Here is a 22,441-nt window from a genome sequence, read left to right on the forward strand (position 1 = left end):
CCATCTCCACAAGCACTTTCCTTCTGAGTGACTTTTTCTATGTCACTGAATGGAGAGGGAGGAAAGGAAACATGCACCAGCTTTCCTTCTCCATCTGGCACAGTGGCTACAAGTTTGCAAATGCATGCTTCGTAATTCTCCAGTGTTTTGTTGACATTTCATTAACTGAAGACATGACTCCCTGCTGAAATGTTTGACTATGACTTGTCCTTTTCAGCATCTATCAATCTATCAGCAACATCTGTTCCATTGGGCTTTTGGGATTATTCTTGTGGGATTAACAAAACCCCATAAAGTCACTGATGGATTATCCTTTTTTGCCCTTGACTTTTGCTTTTTTTCCCCCAGCCTTTACTGCCTCTTCTCTCCATGCTGTTTTCTTTAGCTTGGGAAAGATAAGACAACCTTGCATTTGTGTTCAGTTCAGAGTTAGGTGTCTAGCTAACTCTCAGCAAATGTGAAATGGCTCTTGATAATGGGCCTGTTCTGTTTTATACATCAACGTGTGTTGTTTATTAAGTCAAGATTAACACACCCAACAGTGCTGTCAGAAACCAATGAGTTATCACCAGAGCCATTCAATAAATATATAAGTTGTTTGTTTAAATACTATGGCAATTGTTAATAGGACCTAAGCCAATTGGTGAAGCCAAAACCAACACACGGACAGTTTATTTATCAATCAAGTTTATTGACTTGTTCAGTCTCAGCTGTCGTCCTACACAATCCAGTGGACCAACTATCCCCTATTCATAACCATTCTAATAAAATAAATCAATAAATTAAACAAATATGAGAGGGATGATAACCCCTTGTGGGTCACTGTAACTAAAACAAAACATCAAAGGAAGCTGTAAGATTCAGGCAAGCAACGATGAGGAAGCAATGTTGGATTGGAACCAAAAGATTTTATAAGATTTACATACTTACTTACTCCCCAAAAGGTCTCCTGCGCCTGGCCCACAGTCGGGCTGGGGTTTTTATGTCCCAGGGCTCCCCTGGTTAAGGGTTTCGCCCCCCCCCCTCATCAGGAAGATCTTATACACGTGAGGCCACAAGGAACCTAATGGTCCGCCCCCCTGGCCTCTGGTTGGGTTATAACAGAAACTTAATGAACTAAACTAAAATATAATTTCCAAGGTGAAGATGTATCCTAGCCCCTGTGGAGCCTGCCGCTCAAGCGTACCAATAGGCACTATGTGTTCCCTTTCCAGGGCACTCAATTGTGAACATAGCCATGGTTGTCCCCTATTTGTACTCTTAAACAAAACACACAATAATCAATAAATTAAACAAAAATGAAAGGAGTGCCAGCCCCTGGTGGGATATTGTAACTAAAATAAAATTTCAAAAGAAAATTTAGCTAATTCAATCAAAATGTCAGTGCTCAAAGACAATGAGTACCCATCACCTGTTCCTCTTCACCTTAACAATGTAATTGATAGTAACCAATCTTTACAATGTAACTAACACAACATTAAAAGAAATGAACAATTTAAAATCACAATCTCAGGTCATTAGTTGGATTTTGTGCATAAGTTTAGGTGAGGCCTACAGGTTACTTCAGAGCTCACTGAATTAACATTGGCTCACAAGCTTTGTCAAGTCCAAAAGCAACTTCTATGCATCATCAACACATTGAACTTTGACTTCTTATTTTTCATATGTTCCTGACATTTAACCTCCCCCCAACTGATTCTTTATCTATGATAAACATGGAGGACAGAATTTCCCTTCGGGTTCTTCTGATATTCTTCTGTAACTTCTGGTCGGCAAAAACTCTGGAGAATCGACTTAACTGGCCATTTATGCCACTCTTACGGGTGCTTCACCATCATCTGCTGAAATTAGTCACTGTTGTAATGTTAGCAACCATGGCAACCAAATAGCACAACGGACAACAAACTGCAATGAGATAAATTATCTATTGTGGTCATGATAGATAAGACATAAATTTTTCCAGAATACCAAGCCTTCTCTAAATAGTGACATGGGATTTCAAAAAATATGTACCTGAGGAAACCTCTGGTTTAATGTCTTCTCTAAAAGGCAACACACCCTCAGTTCTGCACTGAATTATCAGGATTGGTTATGCACTTAGGGGAGGTACTGGTATTGTTGCTGGATGAGTAATCCCGAAACTCAGGGAAATGCTCTGGGGACCTGGGTTTGAATCCCACCAGGGCAGATGGTGGAATTTGAATTCAATAAAAAATATGGAATTAAAAAGTCTAATGATGACCATGAAACCATGGTCGATTGTCGTAAAAACCCATCTGGTTCACTGATGTCCTTTAGGGAAGGAAATCCGTCATCCATACTTGGCCTGGCCTACATGTGACTGCAGACACACAGCAATGCGGTTGACTCTTAAATGCCCTCAGGCATGCCAGCGACTCCTATATCTCATAAACAAATAAAGAAAAAAAAACCCTGAGGGGGGAGAAGTAGTTGAACCCACAATTCCTGACTTCAACCCATGTGTGCTACAACTGAACTAAATCCAACATCTGCTAGATGTGCTCAACTGAACTCAGTCCTCTTTTGCTGGGGATATCAGGAAGCAGAGGTAGTTCTAAGTGATCTATATTTTTAAAAGTATTTTTATTCGATTTTAACGTTTTAAACATAAAACGAAACAATGCAAAACAAGAACAACAACCACCCCCACTCTACCAACCAACACCCCAATAACCTAAAGAACAGCGCCCCCCCCCCCCCCCGCCATCCAGCCTCCATCCTTACCCACACTCAACCACCCCTCCCCTAGCAGCTGACGATAACCAACTTTTAAAATGAAGAATAACAGACCCCATCTCTTGTGGAACCCCTCAATTGCCCCCTCAAGGTAAACTTAACCTTCTCCAAATACAGGAACTCCATCAGGTCCCCAAGCCACACTGATGCACTGGGCAGAGAGGTTGACCTCCACCTCAACAGGACCCGCCTGCGAGCAATCACCTTACCCTTTGCTTGCCTCACCTGGCGTACTGCTTTCCCTGTAGACGAACAGTTAAACTGCATCAGCAGTTCCTTTCTACTGAACAAGAGCGGAGAATGGGATCCTCCGCACGCATCCCATCAACTTCCAAGATTTCATCCGGCAGTCGCTGCCTCTTCTCACTTGCCTCCCTATCCATCTGTGCTTTATACGAGATGATCTCGCCCTTTACCACCGCCTTCAGCGCCTCCCAAACTACAGATGGTGAGACCTCCCCATTCTTATCTTCAGATGCAGTACTGTATTTAAACCACCACCTAAACTTATCTGATGCGTATCCACACTTGGTATAGCCACCAACATCCTCTTCATACATGCTAACCAAGACCACCAACCTCCCCTCCAAAGCACCAATTACTATAATGTATCTACCCCCCCCCTAATCTGCCACCACCTTCTCCATCTGAAACCTAACTCTCTTACCCACTTATACCGCTACGCCCCGGGCACTGCTATCAACACCGGAGTGGAACACATGATGCGACCAACGCTTCCAAAGCCTAACCTGGTCCTTCACCCTCAAATAGGTCTCCTGCAACAGCAACACATCGGCTCTCATGCTCTTCAAATGTGAGAAGACTCTTCACCAGTCCACCTAACCCATTCGGACTGGGGCTCTCTCAACCCCACCTGCCCTCGCCTATCAGCCATAACCATGGCCCCAGGCCCCGCCCCACAAGTGGGACCAAACCCGACCCCTACTCCCGTCATCCAGCTACCTCTCCCGCCCCTCCACTTCCCAGAAATCTCCCAACCACTTCCTCACAAAACCGCTCCTTTCTGCATATTCCCATCGCCCCACAATTCACACCTCTGAGGCCCAGCGAAACCTGTCCACACAGGCTCGGCCGGCCGAAGCCCCGCCCGCCATCTCATTCACGAGCCAACTGAAGTTTGCGAGTGAGGTGGCCCCCACCAGAGCCCCTCCCCCCACATACCTTGTACAAAAACTAACAGAAAAAATACCCACACCCAGCCCATCTAAACCAGCCAAACATTAAAAAAAAAGTTTTTAGAGTATCCAATTCATTTGTTTTTCAATTAAGGGCCAAGTTAGCGTGGCCAATCCACCTACTCTGCTCATCTTTGGGTTGTGGGGGCGAAACCCACGCGAACACGGGGAGAATGTGAAAACTCCACACGGACAGTAACCTAGAGCCGGGATGGAACCTGGGACCTCGGCGGCGTGAGACAGCAGTGCTAACCACTATGCCACCGTGCTGCCCTAAACCAGCCTAGCATGATAAAGCCCCAAACAAAAGGGGAAAGAACCCCGCCTCATACACATCCTACCATCCCCAAACCAACCACTCTCAACTACAACATAAGGAAACAAAGTCCAAACTCAGTTCAGTTCCAATCCTTCAGCCCTCACAAATTCCTCCGCCTCCTCTGCTGTCTCAAAGTATTAGTCTCTGGAGTTATGTGTGACTCTTATCTTTGCCAGGTAGACAAGCCCAAACTGCGCGTTATTCTTGTAAAGCGCAGCCTTCACGTTGTTAAAGGCCGTCCGTCATCTTACCAGCTCCACTGAGACATCCTGGTACAGCCGAATACCACTGTCTTCCCACTTCACCTCTCGATTCTGCTTGGCCCAACTTAAGACCTTTCCTTCTTCTGATAGCTGTGAAAGCAGACTATCACAGTTCTTGGTGGATCATTCGCCTTTGGCTTCGGCCGGAGGGACTGATGAGCCCTATCCAGCTCAAAGAGAGAGGTCTCCTCCTCCCCACCCCCCTGCCCCCAACAACTTGGCAAACATGTCCAAAACGTACTCTGTCAGCCTCTGGTCCTCCAGCCCCTAAGGTAGACAATGATCCGAAAATTCTGCTGCCATGACTGTTCTCCAAGTCCTCCAATTTGGCTCTCAGCCCTTCATTACTATCCTCCAGGTTCTGCAGCTCCTCTCCGATTGAGGCACGCTGATCACTGTACCGCGGCAATGCCTCCTCCACCCCTTTCTACACCTCTTCCTGTTCCCGAACTGCTGTTGACGTCTTTCCAAGAACTTCCTTTATCGGGGCCAACGTATCATCCACCAACTGTTTGCCGGTCCCATCATCTGCTTTCCGTGTCACTCAAAATGCTTGACCAACTGCCGCTCAAACTCCACTGCCATCACCTCGGCCATCATGTCTACTGTAATGGGTGAAGCCCCACCTGGCGAGCCTGCCCCCACCATCTTTCCTCCTACAGCACTCCTCACCAAGCCTGAGCTCTCAGGTGGACTAGCAGCTGTTCCTTTTCGTCCCGTATTCTTCCGTCGGGTTTTCGACATCCTCTGATTACCACAAATTTACTGGAGACCGTTCAGAGATATTTCCCACAAAACTGGGTGAGAAGGGCCACAAATGAAAAATTCTAGCAGGAGTCACCCAACGTGCGACCTCCACATATATGATACCGCCGGAAGTCCTTAAGTGATCTATATCTGTATTGTTGGATATTAGAAATAAGGTATAGATTTAAGTGAGGTCTATTTAGTGTTTCTGTGTAAGAAAGGGTGAAACTCTAGTCAGATTCATCTTAAACAAAGTGTTTGCATGTATGGGGGTTTTTGGTTTCAATTCAAACTGTGTCTATTGTGTTTTGAGAGGTTATGTCATGAAAAGGAAACGGGACTTTGGAGGAAGAATGAGCCATTGTTTAGCAACTAGGGGGCACCGATAGGGGAAGTGGTCGTGGACGAGATCTTCTGGCCTACCAGTGGCGTGATTATAGGTGGCGGGAGATGGCCCACTGTAGCCCAGCGGCAAGGTATTTTGATCCCGCTGCTGTCAATGGGATTTCTATTGAATTCACCCCCAAACCACCGGGAAACCCATGGCGGGGTGCACCGCTGGCAAGATAGGAAGATTCTGCCTGCATAAACAGCCAAAAGATCTTGGGCGGGATTCTCCGATCCCCCCCCCCCACCGCTGGGTGGGATAATCGCGAGGGGACGGCGTGAATCCCGCCCCCGCCGTCCTCAGAATTCTACGGCCCCCCCCCCCCAAAAACCGGCCCGGCGTGAGTCCCGCCGCCCGCCTTGGAAATGGCAGGGTCCTGCGCGACTCAATGGGCGCTGGGGCCGCCCGGGTTCTCTAGCCCGTGATGGGCTGAAGTCCCACCCACCTGAAGCCGGTCCCGCCGGCGTAAATCAGCAGCGGGACCTGGCGGCGCGGGCGGGCTCCGGGGTTCCTGGGGGCGGATCTTGCCCTGGAAGGTGCCCCCACGGTGGCCTGGCCCGCGGTGGGGGCCCGCCGATCCGCGGGCGGGCCTGTGCCGTGGTGGCACTCTATTCCTTCCGCATCGGCCGTTGTGGTCCTCCGCGATGGCCGATGCAGAAGTGAATCCCAGTGCGCATGCACGGGGATGACGCCAGCACGCACTGGCGCTCCCACGCATGCGCTGACTCGCGCTGGCCAGCAGAGGCCCTTCGGCATTGGTTGGCGTGGTGCCAGGCCCCTATCCCGCCGGCCGGCGGGCCGCCAACTATTCCGGGGCGGGCTTAGCCCCTGAAGGTGCGGAGGATTCCTCACCTTTGGGGCGGCCCGCGCCGGAGTGGTTCACGCCACTTCATCCCGCCGGGACCCCCGCCCCGCCGGGTACGGGAGAATCTCGCCCCTTGTTCCTGATATTTTTAGTTTAGCTGAATCCATAGCTGAGGTGTTTAGCAGCTAGCGAGAGAACAGCTCTCTCAAATCTGCCAGCAATAGTAGAACAATGGTGTAATGGGCAAGAAAGCAGGTCCCAACAAAACTACAGAACAGTTAGTTCCAGAAACCAGAAATAAAAAAAGGAGTTCAAGGAAACTGAACTTAAAGGAACAGAGGAACTTGAATCCATTGAAGTTAAGGGTAGAGCTTTGCTCATCCATATTTTCACAAAAAGTTACGTTTACGATCTTTTGGGTCAGGCTTCCTTTCTAGAACCTTCCCGTCCAATCGTAACATCAACTGGATTGCAACAGAGGTGAGGAAAATCACAAGGCGGCACAGTAGCACAGTGGTTAGCACTGTTGCTTCACAGCGCCAGGGTCCCAGGTTCGATTCCCGACCTGGGTCACTGTCTGGGCGGAACCTGCACATTCTTCCCGTGTCTGCGTGGGTTTCCTCCGGGTGCTCTGGTTTCCTCCCACAAGTCCCGAAAGATGTGCTTGTTAGGTGAATTGGACATTCTGAATTCTCCCTCAGTGTACCCGAGTGTGGGGCACCGGAGTGTGGCACAGTAACTTCATTGCAGTGTTAATGTAAGTCTACTTGTGACAATAATAAAGATTATTATTATTAATTCCCCGTTTTAAAGTGCACGTACTAATGATGTAGTAAAACCAGGCCTAATCCAAAAAGGGTCATCTGGACTCGAAATGTTAGCTCCTTTCTCTCCCTTCAGATGCTGCCAGATCTGCTGAGATTTTCCAGCATTTTCTTTTTGGTTTCAGATTCCAGCATCCACAGTAATTTGCTTTTAACCAGGCCGAATGATTCTGTATAGAATCTGGCTTGTGATCAACGCCATTTTGTCCTTTCTGTACATTCGAGTAACATTGTTTTTTTGTTGCTTTCCTGGAAGCCCCTGTACTAAACGAAACTTAATTTGTGAACTGTTTTTCTTTAACTGTACCCTGTACTAGTTGAGGAACTCTGTAGGCTTTGTTTTTGGAGTGTGGCAACTAGGGGCTTTTCACAGTAACTTCATTGCAGTGCTAATATAAGCCTATTTGTGACAATAAAGATTATATTATTATTATAAATTTTGTCTTCTTTAATTTCGGAGGAACTGTTGTGGACATCTGTGGCAAGATTCGCCGACCCCCCCCCCCGCCGGGCCAGAGAATTCTCCGGCACCGGGTTTTTGGCGGGGGTTGGACAGGAATCGCACCACGCCGGTCAGCGGCCGCTGATATCGGCCACCTCGGTGCTTCTCCGGCCCGCGATGGGCCAAGTGGCCGCCTGTTTTAGGCTGGTCCCACCGGCGTAAATTAGACCTGGTACGTACCGGCAGGACCTGGCTCTGCGGGCGGACTCCGGGGTCCTCGGGGAGGCGCAGGGGGGATCTGGCCCCGGGGGTGCCTCCACGGTGGCCTGGCCCACGATTGGGGCCCACCGATCCGCGGGCAGGCCTGTGCCGTGGGTGTAGTGATCTTTATATGTGCATGTACACAAGGGGTTAATGTGTAATCAGTAGCACCACATGATCACTAGAGGGCCAGACCAACAGGGGTATAAAAGGCAATTACTTTGGGTCTCTCTCTCTCTTTTGGGTGCACTGTCACCAGGGCAATAGCAGACTAGATCAGATGGCTAGTGGAGTTATGTATAGTTACTGTAGTTAGATCTTGTTAACCTTATCACTAGTATCAAAGTTAAAGTAAAGAACTCATGCAATTATTGTTATAGTTACTCAATGAACCTTTTGTTACTATTGGACAAGTTCGAGTCTTCTTCATCGAGATTCAGAAGACCTCATCACTAACCTAAGTTTGAGTAGCACATGTTACCTACCACACAAGTAACAAAACATGGTACCAGAGAGTGGCTTTAACATAACTAGTTAGATTAGGTTAGACAAAAAGAGAAAAAAATTCAGACTGGACATTCAACTGTGGAAGACTTCGCAGCAAATAGATCCTCGACAACTAACTATGGGACTCATTGGACTCCTAGGGCAGCTGGAAACAACTGGTAATTTAAGTTATGACTGGAAATGATTTGAACAGATATTCCAAATATTTATCACAGCTAATGATTTAAGCACGGTCTCTGATGCAACAAAAATAGCACTACTACTCTCAGTAGGACGGCATAAAGCTAGAGAAATCTATAATTGCTTTAATTACTTAGAAGGTGAAGACAACACCAAAATAGAAATAATACTCAAAAAATTTGATGGACACTGTCAGAGTCAGTCTGGTGAGATGCTGGAAAGATTTAACAATTGTCATAAATGCCAGAGAAACGGAAGGACCATCACTGATTTTATTACAAATCTCCAGTTAATACCACAAGGCTGTGATTATGCTGATTTCAGAGACACTGTGATAATGAATCAATTAATTTCTGGACTATCTGGTAAAAATCTGAGGGAAGAACTATCAAAAGATAAGTATCTAACTCTAGAAATCACTATACAAAAATGCCTTGCTTATGAACAAAAACAGAATCAATACTTTGAGTCTCTACAAACACAGAATAAATATCTAGAAAACAAAATTGGTAAAAATGGCGCAACTACTCACCACGAGGCAGAGGCAAGGTTGAAATTTAAGAAGACGGAAGCTCTGAGCAGCAGCCATCTTGCGCATGTGCAGTCTGACCAGTCCAAACATGCGCACTTCCCTAATAGACGCAAACCGGCAAAATAGTGTTCTGCGCATGCGCGAGAAGCCACGCATGCGCAGGTGCACAGTACAGGAAACTGAGCCCTATGCATGATACCATGAGCGGCACGATGTCAGAGGACCCGGGCCACACCCACTTAAAAAGTAAATGCACGAAAATGAACAAAAATAAATTTAAAGCTGCAAAACCCTATTTTCTTACCTCAAAAGACACCAGCAGTTGAAAATGGAACAAGCAGTCTGCACCACCCAAAGTGAAGAGCACAATGACAACTCCAAAACAAAAAGAGATGATTTGTCTATCAAACAATACACACAATACTGCTCAGACATGGCTGAGTTATTCGGATATGCTGATCACAGCATCAACAACACGGTTGAAAAGCTCAACGCAACTCTTCTAATGGTTAATGAATCCAATACCATGATGCCACGGCAGATCTTTGATACATTGGATGACAGCAGTACCCAAGCAGAAGACAACGCCACATAGAGAGCACAGAATGACTCGGTTGAGAGAGCACAGATCGATTCTACAGCGAGAACACTGCACGACTCCACAAAGAGAGCGATGACAAACTCCACAGTGAGAGCGATGACAGACTCCACAGAGCGAGCGATGAAAGACTCCACAGAGAGAGCGACGCAAGCCTCCACAGACAGCTCGGTGACAGACTCAAAAATGGAAGAAAGCAAACACTCCATTGCGAACGCCATGCATGAACAAGACTATGAAAGTCTATCAAGCTCACGTGAACAACAAAAAGACTATGACTGTCTACCCAGATAATTTGAGCCACCAGAACCCAGCTCATTTAACCAACAAGAAGACAGTCTACCCAGCTTATTTGAGCCACCAGAAGAAGACAATGAAAATCTACCCAGCTCATTTAACCAACAAGAAGACATTGAATGTCTACCCACTGTATGAGAGACAAGTGACGAAGAAACCACAGTTCCCATACAGGATGTGCAGGATCACAGCGAGATTGACAGAACTCAGCTCGTCTGTACAGAAGCACTCAATAATCAGAGTAGGGCTACTCATGAGTCCAGAGAGACCACGTCAATTGAAATCTTGAAGATTTTGACTCCAGGAGAGGAGCACCAAGAGTCCAGAGAGACCACGTCAATTGCAATTTCGAAGGTTTTGACTCCAGAAGAGGAGCACCAAGAGTCCAGAGAGGTCACGTCAATAGAAATCTTGAAAATTGTGACTCCAGAAGAGGAGCACCAAGAAAGCAAAGAAGAGGAATCAAATCCACCACAAAATGACTGATGTCACCAACATCAATGCAACATCAGATCATTCGCACCATTCTCCAGAAGAAACACTCAATGTAACAGATACCACAAAGGACACTCACACCAATAACTGTGACAATTACTCAAATTATCCACACGGAACATTCATTGAGCGCAGCAAGAACAACAAAAACCGCAAGAAGCATAGCAGAAACAAGAACAACAACAGCAACAACAAAAACAACATGAAGCGCAACAAGAACAATAAAAACAAGAAGCACTACAGAAATAAGAACAGCAACAAAAACAACAAGTACAACAACAAAAACTACAAGAACAACAACAAAAACAACAAGAAGCATAACAAAGACAACAACAAGCATGACAAGAACAACAACGGAAACAACAAAAATAGAAACAACAAGCACGACAACAAAAACAACAAAGACAGAAACAACAGAAACACCAACAATGAAACAACAACAACATGGTACAATTTTGCACATGAAGGACAATGACACAGCACACTGCAAAACAATGGCAAGAGTGAAAACATGCCATGGCATGGCAACAAATCTCACGAATTCACATTTGCTCCACAACAAACAAGCAAACCAGCTTTCAAGAAAGTTGACATGCAGAATCAATACCACAAACACAAGAAAAAATCCAGGTCAGACAACAAAGTTGACATACAGAATCAATACCACAAACACAGGAAAAAGTCCAGTTCAGACAACAAAGATGTAACACAGAATCGCTACCGCAAGCATAAAAAAAGAAAAACAGAAATGAGACAACAAAGTGATTCAACCATTGAAATACCTCATTGATGACTTCTTGGTTACTTAAACACAGGAACACGGACAACGTTCACAAAGAAATAACAACATCAATATCACCACTTCAACAACAGAAGAAGAGAGCAACTCGACCGCACAAACTCAAAGTATGGACTCACAATTTTTTAAATTAAGATTGGACTCATAAGTATTAATTGGCTTTGTATAATCATCAAGATCATCACAACTTGTACATAACGTCACTTGTCTACCTATTTTACGCAAGCAAAAAAACCTAAGAGGCTAAATATATTAACATTTGACGGACTAACTCATTGATTTTATATAATGCATTTGCAAACTGCATCCATTATGTTTGTTCAATTTTCTTCACAACATACAGAAAATATGTAACACAAAATAGGGGATGTTGTGATCTCTATATGTGCATATACACAAGGGGTTAATGTGTAATCAATAACACCACATGATCACTAGAGGGCCGGACCAACAGGGGTATAAAAGGCAACCACATTGGGTCTCTCTCTCTCTTTTGGGTGCACTGTGACCAGGGCAATAGCAGACTAGTTCAGATGGCTAGTGGAGTTATGTATAGTTACTGTAGTTAGACTTTGAGTAGGTTTGAGTAGCACATGCTACCTACCACACAGGTAACAATACAGTGGGGGCATTCTTTCCCTCTGCACTGACTGCTGTGGACTTCCGCCATGGCCGATGCGGAGACAAACCCCACTACGCATGCGCTGGGATGACGCCAGCACACGCTGGCGCTCCCGCACATGCACCAACTCGCGCCGACCGGCGGAGGCCCTTCGGCGCCGGTTGGCATGGCGCCAAGCCCTTCCGCGCCGGCTAGCGTGGCGTCAACCCTGCCGGCGCCAGCCTAGCCCCTCAAAGTGTGGAGGATACAGAATTCTCATTCATTCAGAAGCGATATGGGCCTATACGACCCACACTCCGTCAGATCATTGTCTTCTTTTAACAACATGAAAATCAATGCCTGCCTCAATGTTTGTAGCAACACCCCCTTCCCTATCGCTTCTTCGAACATCCCCACCATCAGGGGCACCAGCTTGTCCTTGAATTTTTTATAATATTCCACCGGAAACCCATCCGGCCCTGCCACCTTCCCCGACTGCATCCTCCCAATCGCATCCTTTATCTCCTGCTCCCCTATCAGTCCTTCTAATGTAGCCCTGTCCCCCTCCTCTAACCTCAGATACTCCAACCATCTAGAAATTCCTGCATCTCACAGTCTTCCCCAGGTGACTCCGACCTGTACAACCTCTCATAAAATTCCTCAAAAAGCTTGTTAATCAGATCCGGAGCCACCGCCAACTTCCCTGCCCTATCCCTCACCTGAACAATTTCCCTTACTGCTGCCTCCTTCTGGAGCTGACCTGCTCCATGTTCGTAAACTGCACCCCTTGCTCGTCTGAGTTGGCGCACCGCCTTCCTGGTAGATAGTCAAAGCTCGCCTGTAGTTCCTTCCTCTTTTCCAGCTTTGCTGGGTCCCCATCTTCTCCATAATTCCTATCTACCTCTAACACCTCATCTATTATCCTCTCCGCTCCAACCTCTTCTCTTTGTCCACCCTGGCCTTAAACAAAATCATCTCCCTCCTCACCACTGCCTTTAGAGCCTCCCAGACAACTGCCTTCGACACCTCATCTGTATTTCAATTTTTAGATTTGTTTTGCTGGGCAACAATTGTCCTCAGGAACTCTTTGACATTGATTCCTATATGAAACAATGCTCCACTTACAGGGCTGGTTTTCAGGAACATAACCACCACTTTAAGTGACGGCTTCCTGTTCTCAGCCCTTCTACTTCTGTCTTTTTGTATACAAGGTTGAACAAAACCCTAACCAAGTTCAACTACAACGTTTTTGGACTTGGTGGTGAGATAGAGATAGTTGAGGGTGGCACAGTGGTGGTGGTTAGCACTGCTGCCTCACGGCGCCGAGGATCCGTGTTCGATCCAAGCCCCGGGTCACTGTCCATGTGGAGTTTGCACATTCTTCCCGTGTCTGTGTGGGTTTCACCCCCACAACCCAAAAGATGTGCAGGGTAGGTGAATTGGCCACACTAAATTGTCCCTTAATTGGAAAAATAAAATTAGGTACTTCAAATTTATTTTAAAAAATAAAAACAATAGTTGGATTCCAACATTTTCCGCTTGTGCTTTTCTCATGTTTCATGTAGAATATCCTGACTGAGGAGGCTAAGGACTGGTTATAATCAAGCTCTGAGACTGCCGATTAATTCATTGCCTCATTGCAGTATCTTGCATTTTCAAGGGGTGTGTTAATGTAAAGCATGAGGATTGATTAAATCAGGTCTCTTGACAATGGATCATCCATAGTCTCATTATTCTTGATGCTTCATGAATTTTATTTAATGCAAGCCAACCATTGCATATTGTATTGTCCAGGGAAACTCTTAGTGTCTGAAACATTGGGTAGCTGGAGACAAAGGAACTTTAAAAAGAAAATCATTAGTTATAATTCACCGGCAAGCCGTGGCCCCCTGGATCAGATTGAGATACTTCCAATTTGTTGGCACGTGCTGTCTCAGGCTACTGCAAAAACATAGTAAAGGACCTACATTAGAGCAGCACAGTACACAAGTGGATAGCACTGTGGCTTCACAGCACCAGGGTCCCGGTTCGATTCCCCGTTGGGCCACTGTCTGTCCGGAGTCTGCACATTCTCCCCGTGTCTGCGTGGGTTTCCTCAGGGTCCTCCTGTTTCCTCCCACAGTCCAAAGGCATGCAGGTTAGGTGGATTGGCCATGATAAATATTGACCTTAGTGACCAAAAAGGTTAGGAGCGGTTATTGGGTTACGGGAATAGGGTGGAAGTGAGGGCTTAAGTGGGTCGGTGCAGACTCGATGGGCCGAATGACCTCCTGCTGCACTGTATGTTCTATGTACATTATTTTAAATCTTGCACTCCGAGCTTCTTGCCTCTTTTTCCTCCCAAACACTCCCTTTCTCTCTCTTCTTCACTGACTTATTTTTTTCTCCTCCAAAGATGTGCAGGTTAGGTTGATTGGCCATGTCAAATTGTCCCTTAATGTCTAAAAGTTAGGTGGGGTTATGGGGTAGGGCAGATGGGGTGTTTCTTTGGAGAGTCGGTGCAGAATTGATGGGATGAATGGCCTTCTTCTGAACTGTAGGGATTCTATAATTATTATCCCCCCACCCATTCCTTGCCCTCACTCCGAGCATTGCTCCTCAATGTTACAATAATGGAAGGGATTAGGCAGCTCTGCAGACTATATGCAAGAGTTCTGAGAAAAGTTACCGCTTGGAGTATACATAGCTTCTAATTTCTCTCATTATCAGCGACACTCAGGAAACAATGGTGGGGCAGGGCCAAGAGAAATCTAGACTTCAATGGTAGTCATGGACACTTGAACATACCTTCTTCCACACTCCTGACTCAAATTTCACTACCTTTGCCTTTTCCTGTGTCCTTTTATAAACATCCATTTGTCAGGATCCTTATGTCTAATCCTCGCATTTCCCATTTAAATCTTGTTCTCCCTGTGCCATTCATTTATGTTCTGTTGTGCTGGCTTCTCCAATACTTCAACCGTTGCTTTTAAAACCAAGGAACCAAAGAACCCCCCCCCCCCCCCCCCCCGCCCGGGTCTAATGTGCCTTGTGGACTGGTCTAAGTACTCCCCTCAATACAGTGTGCTATTTGGCATGGTCCTGTGATATCATTTTGATGGGCTTGGCTAGCAGCCAATCAACTCTTCCGAAATTCCAGGGCTTATCCATTCTTGTTTTTGATTGATAGAACATTTCAGAAAATTCAGGAAAGAAGAAGGCAGACTCCATTTTGAATATAGTTCTGCAGGAACCAAAGTCTCGATCAGCTAAGGCTGGCAATTAACTTCTGATTAAAAGCCTGTGAAAGTTCCATTCCTGATCAGGAGGTAACCGAGCTAAGTTGGATCTCTTGCTCGGCTGATGACTTGTGACTAAATACCTTCCTTTTTCTCCACAACCTGTGAGCTGTTGGCAAATAGCAATTTCCATTCTGATTTGGCAACTGTGAAGCCAGAGCTCTGAATTCTCTCTCACCTGTTGCATTCTTTCTGAATGTGGAGACGCCGGCGTTGGACTGGGGTGAGCAAAGTAAGAAGTCTTACAACACCAGGTTAAAGTCCAACAGGTTTGTTTCAAATCACTAGCTTGCGAAGCACTGCTCCTTCCTTAGGGAACCTTTCTGAAGGTTCAGGATAAAGACCTTTTTCACTACAGTCAGCTTAACCGACAGGAAAATCCAGTCCAGCACCACCTGCAGGCAGAGAGGCCTTTTGAAAGTTTAAACTTCCCAGGTTGAGAACTCTGGATTTAACTCAGTGAGGCTGATAGTCCATTTGGTGGATGCAAGTTAAAATTGAACAGACCTGAGGGGGATCTTCTGTGTGAAAGCTCAGGTCAGTAAAAATGAAAGTGACCCCCTGAGGAAATTCTACAGCCTGCGGGTTTTAATTGAAGACACGATCTAGAAGATCCGATCCAAGCGGTGGATTTCAATACTTTGTGTCCCGCGATATGTATCTACTAAGACTAAGTAGTAGCCGGCCACCCTGCTCCCAGACCTCTGCGAGCCTGCTTGAGTGTAGCCAAAGGATTCCTCTCCCTTCTTAAACTAGTGTACTGTAAGCAGTTCACATCTACCTGTAAATATAGGGGACGGATTCTCCGTCCCACCACACCAGTTTTCTGGTGCAGCCAGCCAGCTGGCCAATGGGGTTTCCCATTGTAGGCAGCCCCATGCAGTCACAAAATCCTTGGGCATGGGTGTGCTGTTGGTGCAACAGAGATCTACAGCATAGAAACAGGTCATTCAGTCTAACCAGTCTGAACATGCCAGTATTTACGTTCCACTCAAGCCCCCTCCCAACTCTCCTCCACATAATCGTCGAATCCAGACTTCCTTCAACGCTTGTCCAGCTTCCCCTGAAACGCAGCTAAATTATTCACTTCAACCACTCCCTGTGATAATGAGCTGCACGTTTTCACCACTCGTTGGGTGAAGAAGTTTCTTCTGCACTCCCCATCAGATTTCTTGGTGACTACCTTAGATTGATGGCCTCTTCCCCACGGGAGGAAACATTCTCACTTGCTCCTCCTTCAGGTATCATTTACCCTCCGAGGGCATCAGTGACCATGAACTTTCATTGCCAAAATGATTTTCTGTTACCTTCTGTGGAATGGCTGACCAGGAAACACTCTTACTGCCCATTCCACCAGGTTCATTGGAAACATTCAGAGGCTGATAATCAACCTGTTTGGCATTCTTATGAGTTCAGCTTTCTTGGCCATCAAGTCCTGGTGTGGGGCTCGAACCCGAGGCTTCTGGCCCAGAGGTTGAGACGCTACCCTAAAGGTTTTGTTACAGTGGATGAAGTGGGGCTTTTCACAGTAACTTCATTGAAGCCTACTTGTGACAATAAGCGATTATTATTATTATTATTACTGATGTCAAACGATATATAGAGGAAGCAATTTTAAAATGTCATCTTCACAGAGAATAAAAAGAGCTGACCAAAACAAAGAATGCGAGACCTGCCGCTCCAGGCATAACGCGGCAATGTGTTAGTAGCAACGGAACCAGGATGCTCACCAGAAGATGCACTAAAGCCTACCCTGACTGATTGAACAAGTCAGAATCTTCATGGCCAGCTGGTGCACAGCACAAACTGTGTGAAACGTGATCCTCAGTCCGCAGGTTACCACAGAAACAAGTAAATAATGTAATGCCTCAGATACACTTTATCTTGTTTACAGCAGGGAGACCAAAACCAGATGGAAAGAATACAAATGAATGGCCTCGCCAGGTTTACAGCTTAAACACCGGTTTAAAACAAAATAGAAAGTAGGGCAGAAAGCAGACAGCAATTAAAAAATCCAATTACTTCCTCAATAATTGAAACAGGACAAATCCAACTTCATCCCAGGAATCCGTAATTATTTATCCTAATTAAAAGCACACTGCGGATATCCGACTCAGACATGGCTCCAGTGAATTAATTGCTTTCATAGTACAAGTTTCGCCAGTTTCTATTTGTGGCTACGTGTTTTGAGCCACATGGGATTATATATAGACAATGCTTCTATTTAATTACATACTTTCTGTCACAAGAAGATTTACTTCATTGAAATTTCTTTGTACATACCTGTGATACATGGGGAAAAAATATGTTTTTTAATGAGTTGTTTTTCATAATTGCCATAAATCTGATCCTGGAGCTATTTTAGACCGTGAAATCCTTGGGTGGGAAGTGCCACATGAGGTCATCTGCTTCCCAAAAAATTGAATGATCCTTCCGTAGATTCACCTACGTAAGCATTGTCGTGACCTTTACTTCCTCTAGATAGTCAAGTTTGATCGTCTTCTTGGTGCTCCGCCAGGACCGGTGCCGACTCCGGCGGGGCCGATCCGAGGATCTCATTGAACCATGCGATCGGTAATAGTGGGAATTCCTCGTTCATGGGAAACAATTGCAATTCTCATACCCATCACGAATGGGATTTAATGGGTTACCCACACCTGGCTTCATAGGGTAGATACACGCTAGTCCGCTTGTTTTCAGTAGCTATGAAACTTTGTGTTCCATCTTGGTTCATGGTTGGCTTTCAGAGAGGTCAGCACAGCCTATTTCCCTGAGAGTTGGAAATTCGCCTCACTAATAGTTTCATCTTCAAAATCCCACAATTTAACTTTCTGCTTTGGGAAAGGAACCACGTTGGTCCCAGTAGTTTCACAGTAAATCCTGCAGCTTCCAGTCTAAACCACAGCGGAACCCAACAACACCTAGTCCGAACCAACAGTATCACAGGGAAACCTGCAAGCTGCCAGTTCAAGCCAACTGCATCACAGTGAAGCCCTATGGCTTCCAGCCAAACCAACAATGTCACTGGTAAACCCTTCAATGTCTAGTCCCAAACTAACAGTATGACAGAGAGCTAGCCCCAGAAATTAACCATGATAGCTGGTAAGTTGTTGTAAGCACCCTACGGCTTTCCCCAAATCCTCAAGGTGAAGTGCTAAGTATCACTTGTCTCACTCTGCACAAATGTCATGTCTTCAGCTTTGCCACAGTTAGGCAATTGATATTTTCTTTCCGTGTTGCCTGCAACCCCAAAGTGAAGGGAGTAATGGACCTGTTCCCACTTTGAGCACACAGGTTTGAGCATGGCTTAACTCCAAGCTCTGCCCAATACCTCCAGCATCACCATCCATTTTCTCTTTCGGCCATCTTTATGATCTCCTGATGTCACATTAACAAATTACTGGTGAATTATGGTGAATTCTTTTTGAAATAAATCATTCTTTGGATATCAGCATTTACAGGTGGCCAGCATTTATTACCCATCCTTAGTGACCCTTGAGAAGGGTCCGTGTCTTTGTGGATAATGTCACAGGGAACACAGTGCTAGAAGTTTGATCTAGCACCAATGATGAAATGGTGTAACTTTTCCAAGCCAGAATGGTTTTATCTAGGAGGGGAAATTTATGGCTCAAACAAATTAAGATATGTATTGAGACTGTTCAAACTCATTTCACATAACATTGCGACAGCTAGCAGAGAACATAGGTAAGAGTGATTGCCCTTGAAATAAAGGCTGCATTTAACCAAGTGTGGCATCAAGGAGCCCGAGCAAAACTGGTGTCAACGAAAATCAGGGGAAAACTCTCCTCTGGTTGGAATCATGCTGAGCACAAAGGAAGCTGATTGTGCTCATCGAAGGTTAATCATTGCTGCAGGAGTTCCCTCAGGGTAGTGTCCTCGGCCCAACCATCTTCAGTTGCTTCCTCAATGGCCTTCCCTCCATCATAAGGTCAGAAGTGAGGATGTTCACAGTAGATTTCACAATATTCAGCACCATTCACGACTCCTCAGATACTGAACTCCTTCCCTAATAGCACTGTGGCTGTACCTACCCATCATGGCTTGCATGGGTTCAAGGCGGCAGTTCACCACCACCTTTATAAGGGTGATTAAGGATGGGCAATAAATGTTGGCCTTGCCAGCGATGCCCACATTCATGAATGAATAACAACAAACATCGAGCTGATAATGTAAAGGTGTTGGTACATACCAATTGTCTAAGAGAAGAACGACACTAATGTTAAGAGATTTCCTTAGGGTACATGATGGTGCAGTCAGTTTAAACACTGGCATTTAAGCTCTGACCTGGGTTTGAATGAAGCCAAAACTGGTAAAATGTTAGCCCCATGCTCGCCATAAGGGACAACCAGGTTACATTTGGACTTTTCAACTCAGATCCCATTGGCGATGGCGGAAAGAACACAAAACTCCTCGTTATTTGGCACAAGGGAAGCTGATGTTGAGTCAACTTTTAAAGGCAATTAGGGATGGGCAACAAATGCTGGCCTTGCCAGTGACACTCACTCCCAAGAATTAATAAAAAGGTATGGGTAACTCTCCTCAGGGACACCGGCGCATTGTTGGGACAGAACTGAGTGAACTTTACCTTGCATCTTTATAGCGCCGGCATTGGATGGCCAAAAAAAAGAAAATGATTAATATTCCTGGGCAAAAGCCCTGAACTTGAAAAGTACAATTCAACTGGGAAAAATTTCCACAGAAATAAGAATCGTAAAATTAATCTTATGACTTACAGGACGGCAGCTCATGAAGCTTTTAGATAAAATATATCTGATTAAAATAAACATCCAAAGAATGTTGTTCTGTATAATCCACTTTGGAATGAGCGACATTTGCTACTATACATGTTAAATTAGCATGAAAAAAAGGGAAGCTCCTTAAAGTTCAGAATAAGGTAAGATTTCTTACCACTGCAGACAAATTCCTTCTTCGGAACATCAGCGATGTAGAGGCCTCTCAGGTGAACGGGAGCTGTGCACTGGGCGTACTGCCCAATGGGACGTCGTTGGCGTAACCAGTCAGAGATCCAGGCCAAGTGGCAATTGCAGATCAGATTGTTGGAGTGAAGTCGCCTGTTGAGACGTGAGACCACCAGGTAAGAAAAAGTTAACAAGACTCAAGTTCAGCCCTTGGCTTACACATATACGAGACATTCTAGCCGGTTAAGTGGTGCAGGCAAACTCTAACCCTTTGATATTTGAAGAATATTTTATAATAATGAGTTACGCATTTTGGTTTCAATCGCACCTCCCACAAATAAAATCAAGTTAAGTAGACATGACCAAACCACAGTGCTGAATATTGAGGGATTCACAGTGCAACAGATTAGACCTTTCTCTTCATGCTGTACCACATAGAATAGGAAAATCCCCTCACTCAACGCTCGAGGTTCAGCTGAATTTCACTGCTTTTGCATCGACTTGAAATATCTGATCGGAAAATCCTCTGACAACCAGAAAATCTTTTTCACTTTCACTTGTCTTCTGAGTGTTAAACGTTCCAGTCAAAAATGCTCAACCTTTCAGTTCGACAGTCAGATGTTACTGGACGGTGGGGGTGTGTGAGGGGGGAGGTAGTGTGGTAATGATAATGACTGAAGTCAAGTGACTGTTGCCATGCCAACCTATAAACAGACGCATTTCCTTTGTAAAAACTGCCATTTGTCACTTACCCCTGCAGTCGCTCTCATTCACGTAAATGGTATTCTCCTTTCTCTTCACTGAGTTGTGTCACAGGCAGAACTAATATGCATTCAGATAAAATAAGATTCATATTTTTGCAGATACCGGACTGTAAAGGCTAAGAAATGTAATAAGTTGACTACCTTGTGGCCGAGCCGCAAAGGAAAATACATTTCTTTCTAAATAGCCTATTCCGAAAGCAGGTTGACCCAGCAGATACAAGACAATCCAAACTTCTGTGCAATCCCCTGTGACTATGCTCCATTGTGTTTCTCGTATATCTATCTAAATGCAGGTTTATCATAGTTTACTCTGCCTGATCAGTCAGCCTGCCGCGATGCTTCATGCTGGTTTGCAGCCTTTAAAGAAAAAGGATTTTTCACAACTCATCCACACGTTAAAGAAACACCGAACAATTTCATTTTGTTTTTGCACCTTTATTTGATTAATGTGATTTGATTTGTTTTTGCTCGTTTTGCCCACACCTCCCTCTACCCGGTCCTCTCCTGCTGAAGGTGCTTAGTCAATGCTGGATGTACCGCACCCATGGGAGGCATTGTTTGACAGAGGTTGTAAACCCTTTTCTGTCGCCAAACATTCACACGCAAGCAATTCCCAGTCGTGACTCTATCACACACCGGTGATACTGCGCTCTCTCAGCGCCCGATCCAAAGCCTCCTACTGTGTGTACATGAAATGAAAAGTGTACATGACATGGTGCAACCATTGTAATGCACCATTGGCAAATACCAATTAGGAGCAAGTATTCCCTATTTCCTTCATGCCCCTAACAGGGTGCACTGAGGTACTTAAGTGACCCTATCAGCAATCCAGTCAAAAGCAACGGTACAAAACTGAATTCCTTTTTAGTTAAAAGTTTGCAACTAAAGAACATGCAACCGCCCAGATTTTAAATGGACATTAATTGACCATCTATTTGGTTTTGGTTGCCTATCTTAATCTCCCTTTGCGTGGCTCAATCTCAAATGTTGTTTGTTTTTAGCTCCTGTGAAGCGCTGAGGGACATTTTATGAAGGAATGTATACATTTTAGTTGCTGTTGTTGTTGCTTTCACTGATTGAAGGCAGAAGGCAGCTGCAGTTGCCCATGCTCTCTCTGCACGTGCCCTGATGTGTCATCAAGCTGCCATGCCTTAGTGGGATAGGACTGGCGATGAGGAGAGGGCGAGGTACAGGCATGCTGGTTTTCATAATGACAGCTACATTTTTATTCACTGTTGGCATCAGCGGAATCTGCTGATCACATCAAATGTATTTTTAAACAGTGGTGTCTTTAACTCCAAGCTAAAATTACAGAAAATAATTTGGCACTATTTATTTAAAGAATTTGCTGCAAATTGTAGTAAATCAATGACTAGAACAGATTTAAAGCTATGTGAATGGAACTGAAGGAGAATAAAGTCCAGAGTCAAATTGCTGAATGCTTCTCA

The 22,441-nt window shown here is 45.2% G+C and overlaps 1 protein-coding gene across 1 annotated transcript in view; it reads right to left on the reverse strand.

Annotated features, from left to right (window-relative positions):
• The window catches only part of LOC119965073 (slit homolog 3 protein-like), a 758,703-nt gene that overhangs the window by 236,331 nt on the left and 499,931 nt on the right, over window positions 1–22,441 (reverse strand). The window contains exon 8 of the mRNA XM_038795337.1: window positions 20,219–20,382. Coding sequence (XP_038651265.1) covers window positions 20,219–20,382 — 164 coding nt within the window. The remainder of the gene's footprint in view (window positions 1–20,218; window positions 20,383–22,441) is intronic.

The sequence above is a fragment of the Scyliorhinus canicula genome, chromosome 4 (assembly GCF_902713615.1).
Source record: "Scyliorhinus canicula chromosome 4, sScyCan1.1, whole genome shotgun sequence".
Classification (NCBI taxonomy): Eukaryota; Metazoa; Chordata; class Chondrichthyes; order Carcharhiniformes; family Scyliorhinidae; genus Scyliorhinus; species Scyliorhinus canicula.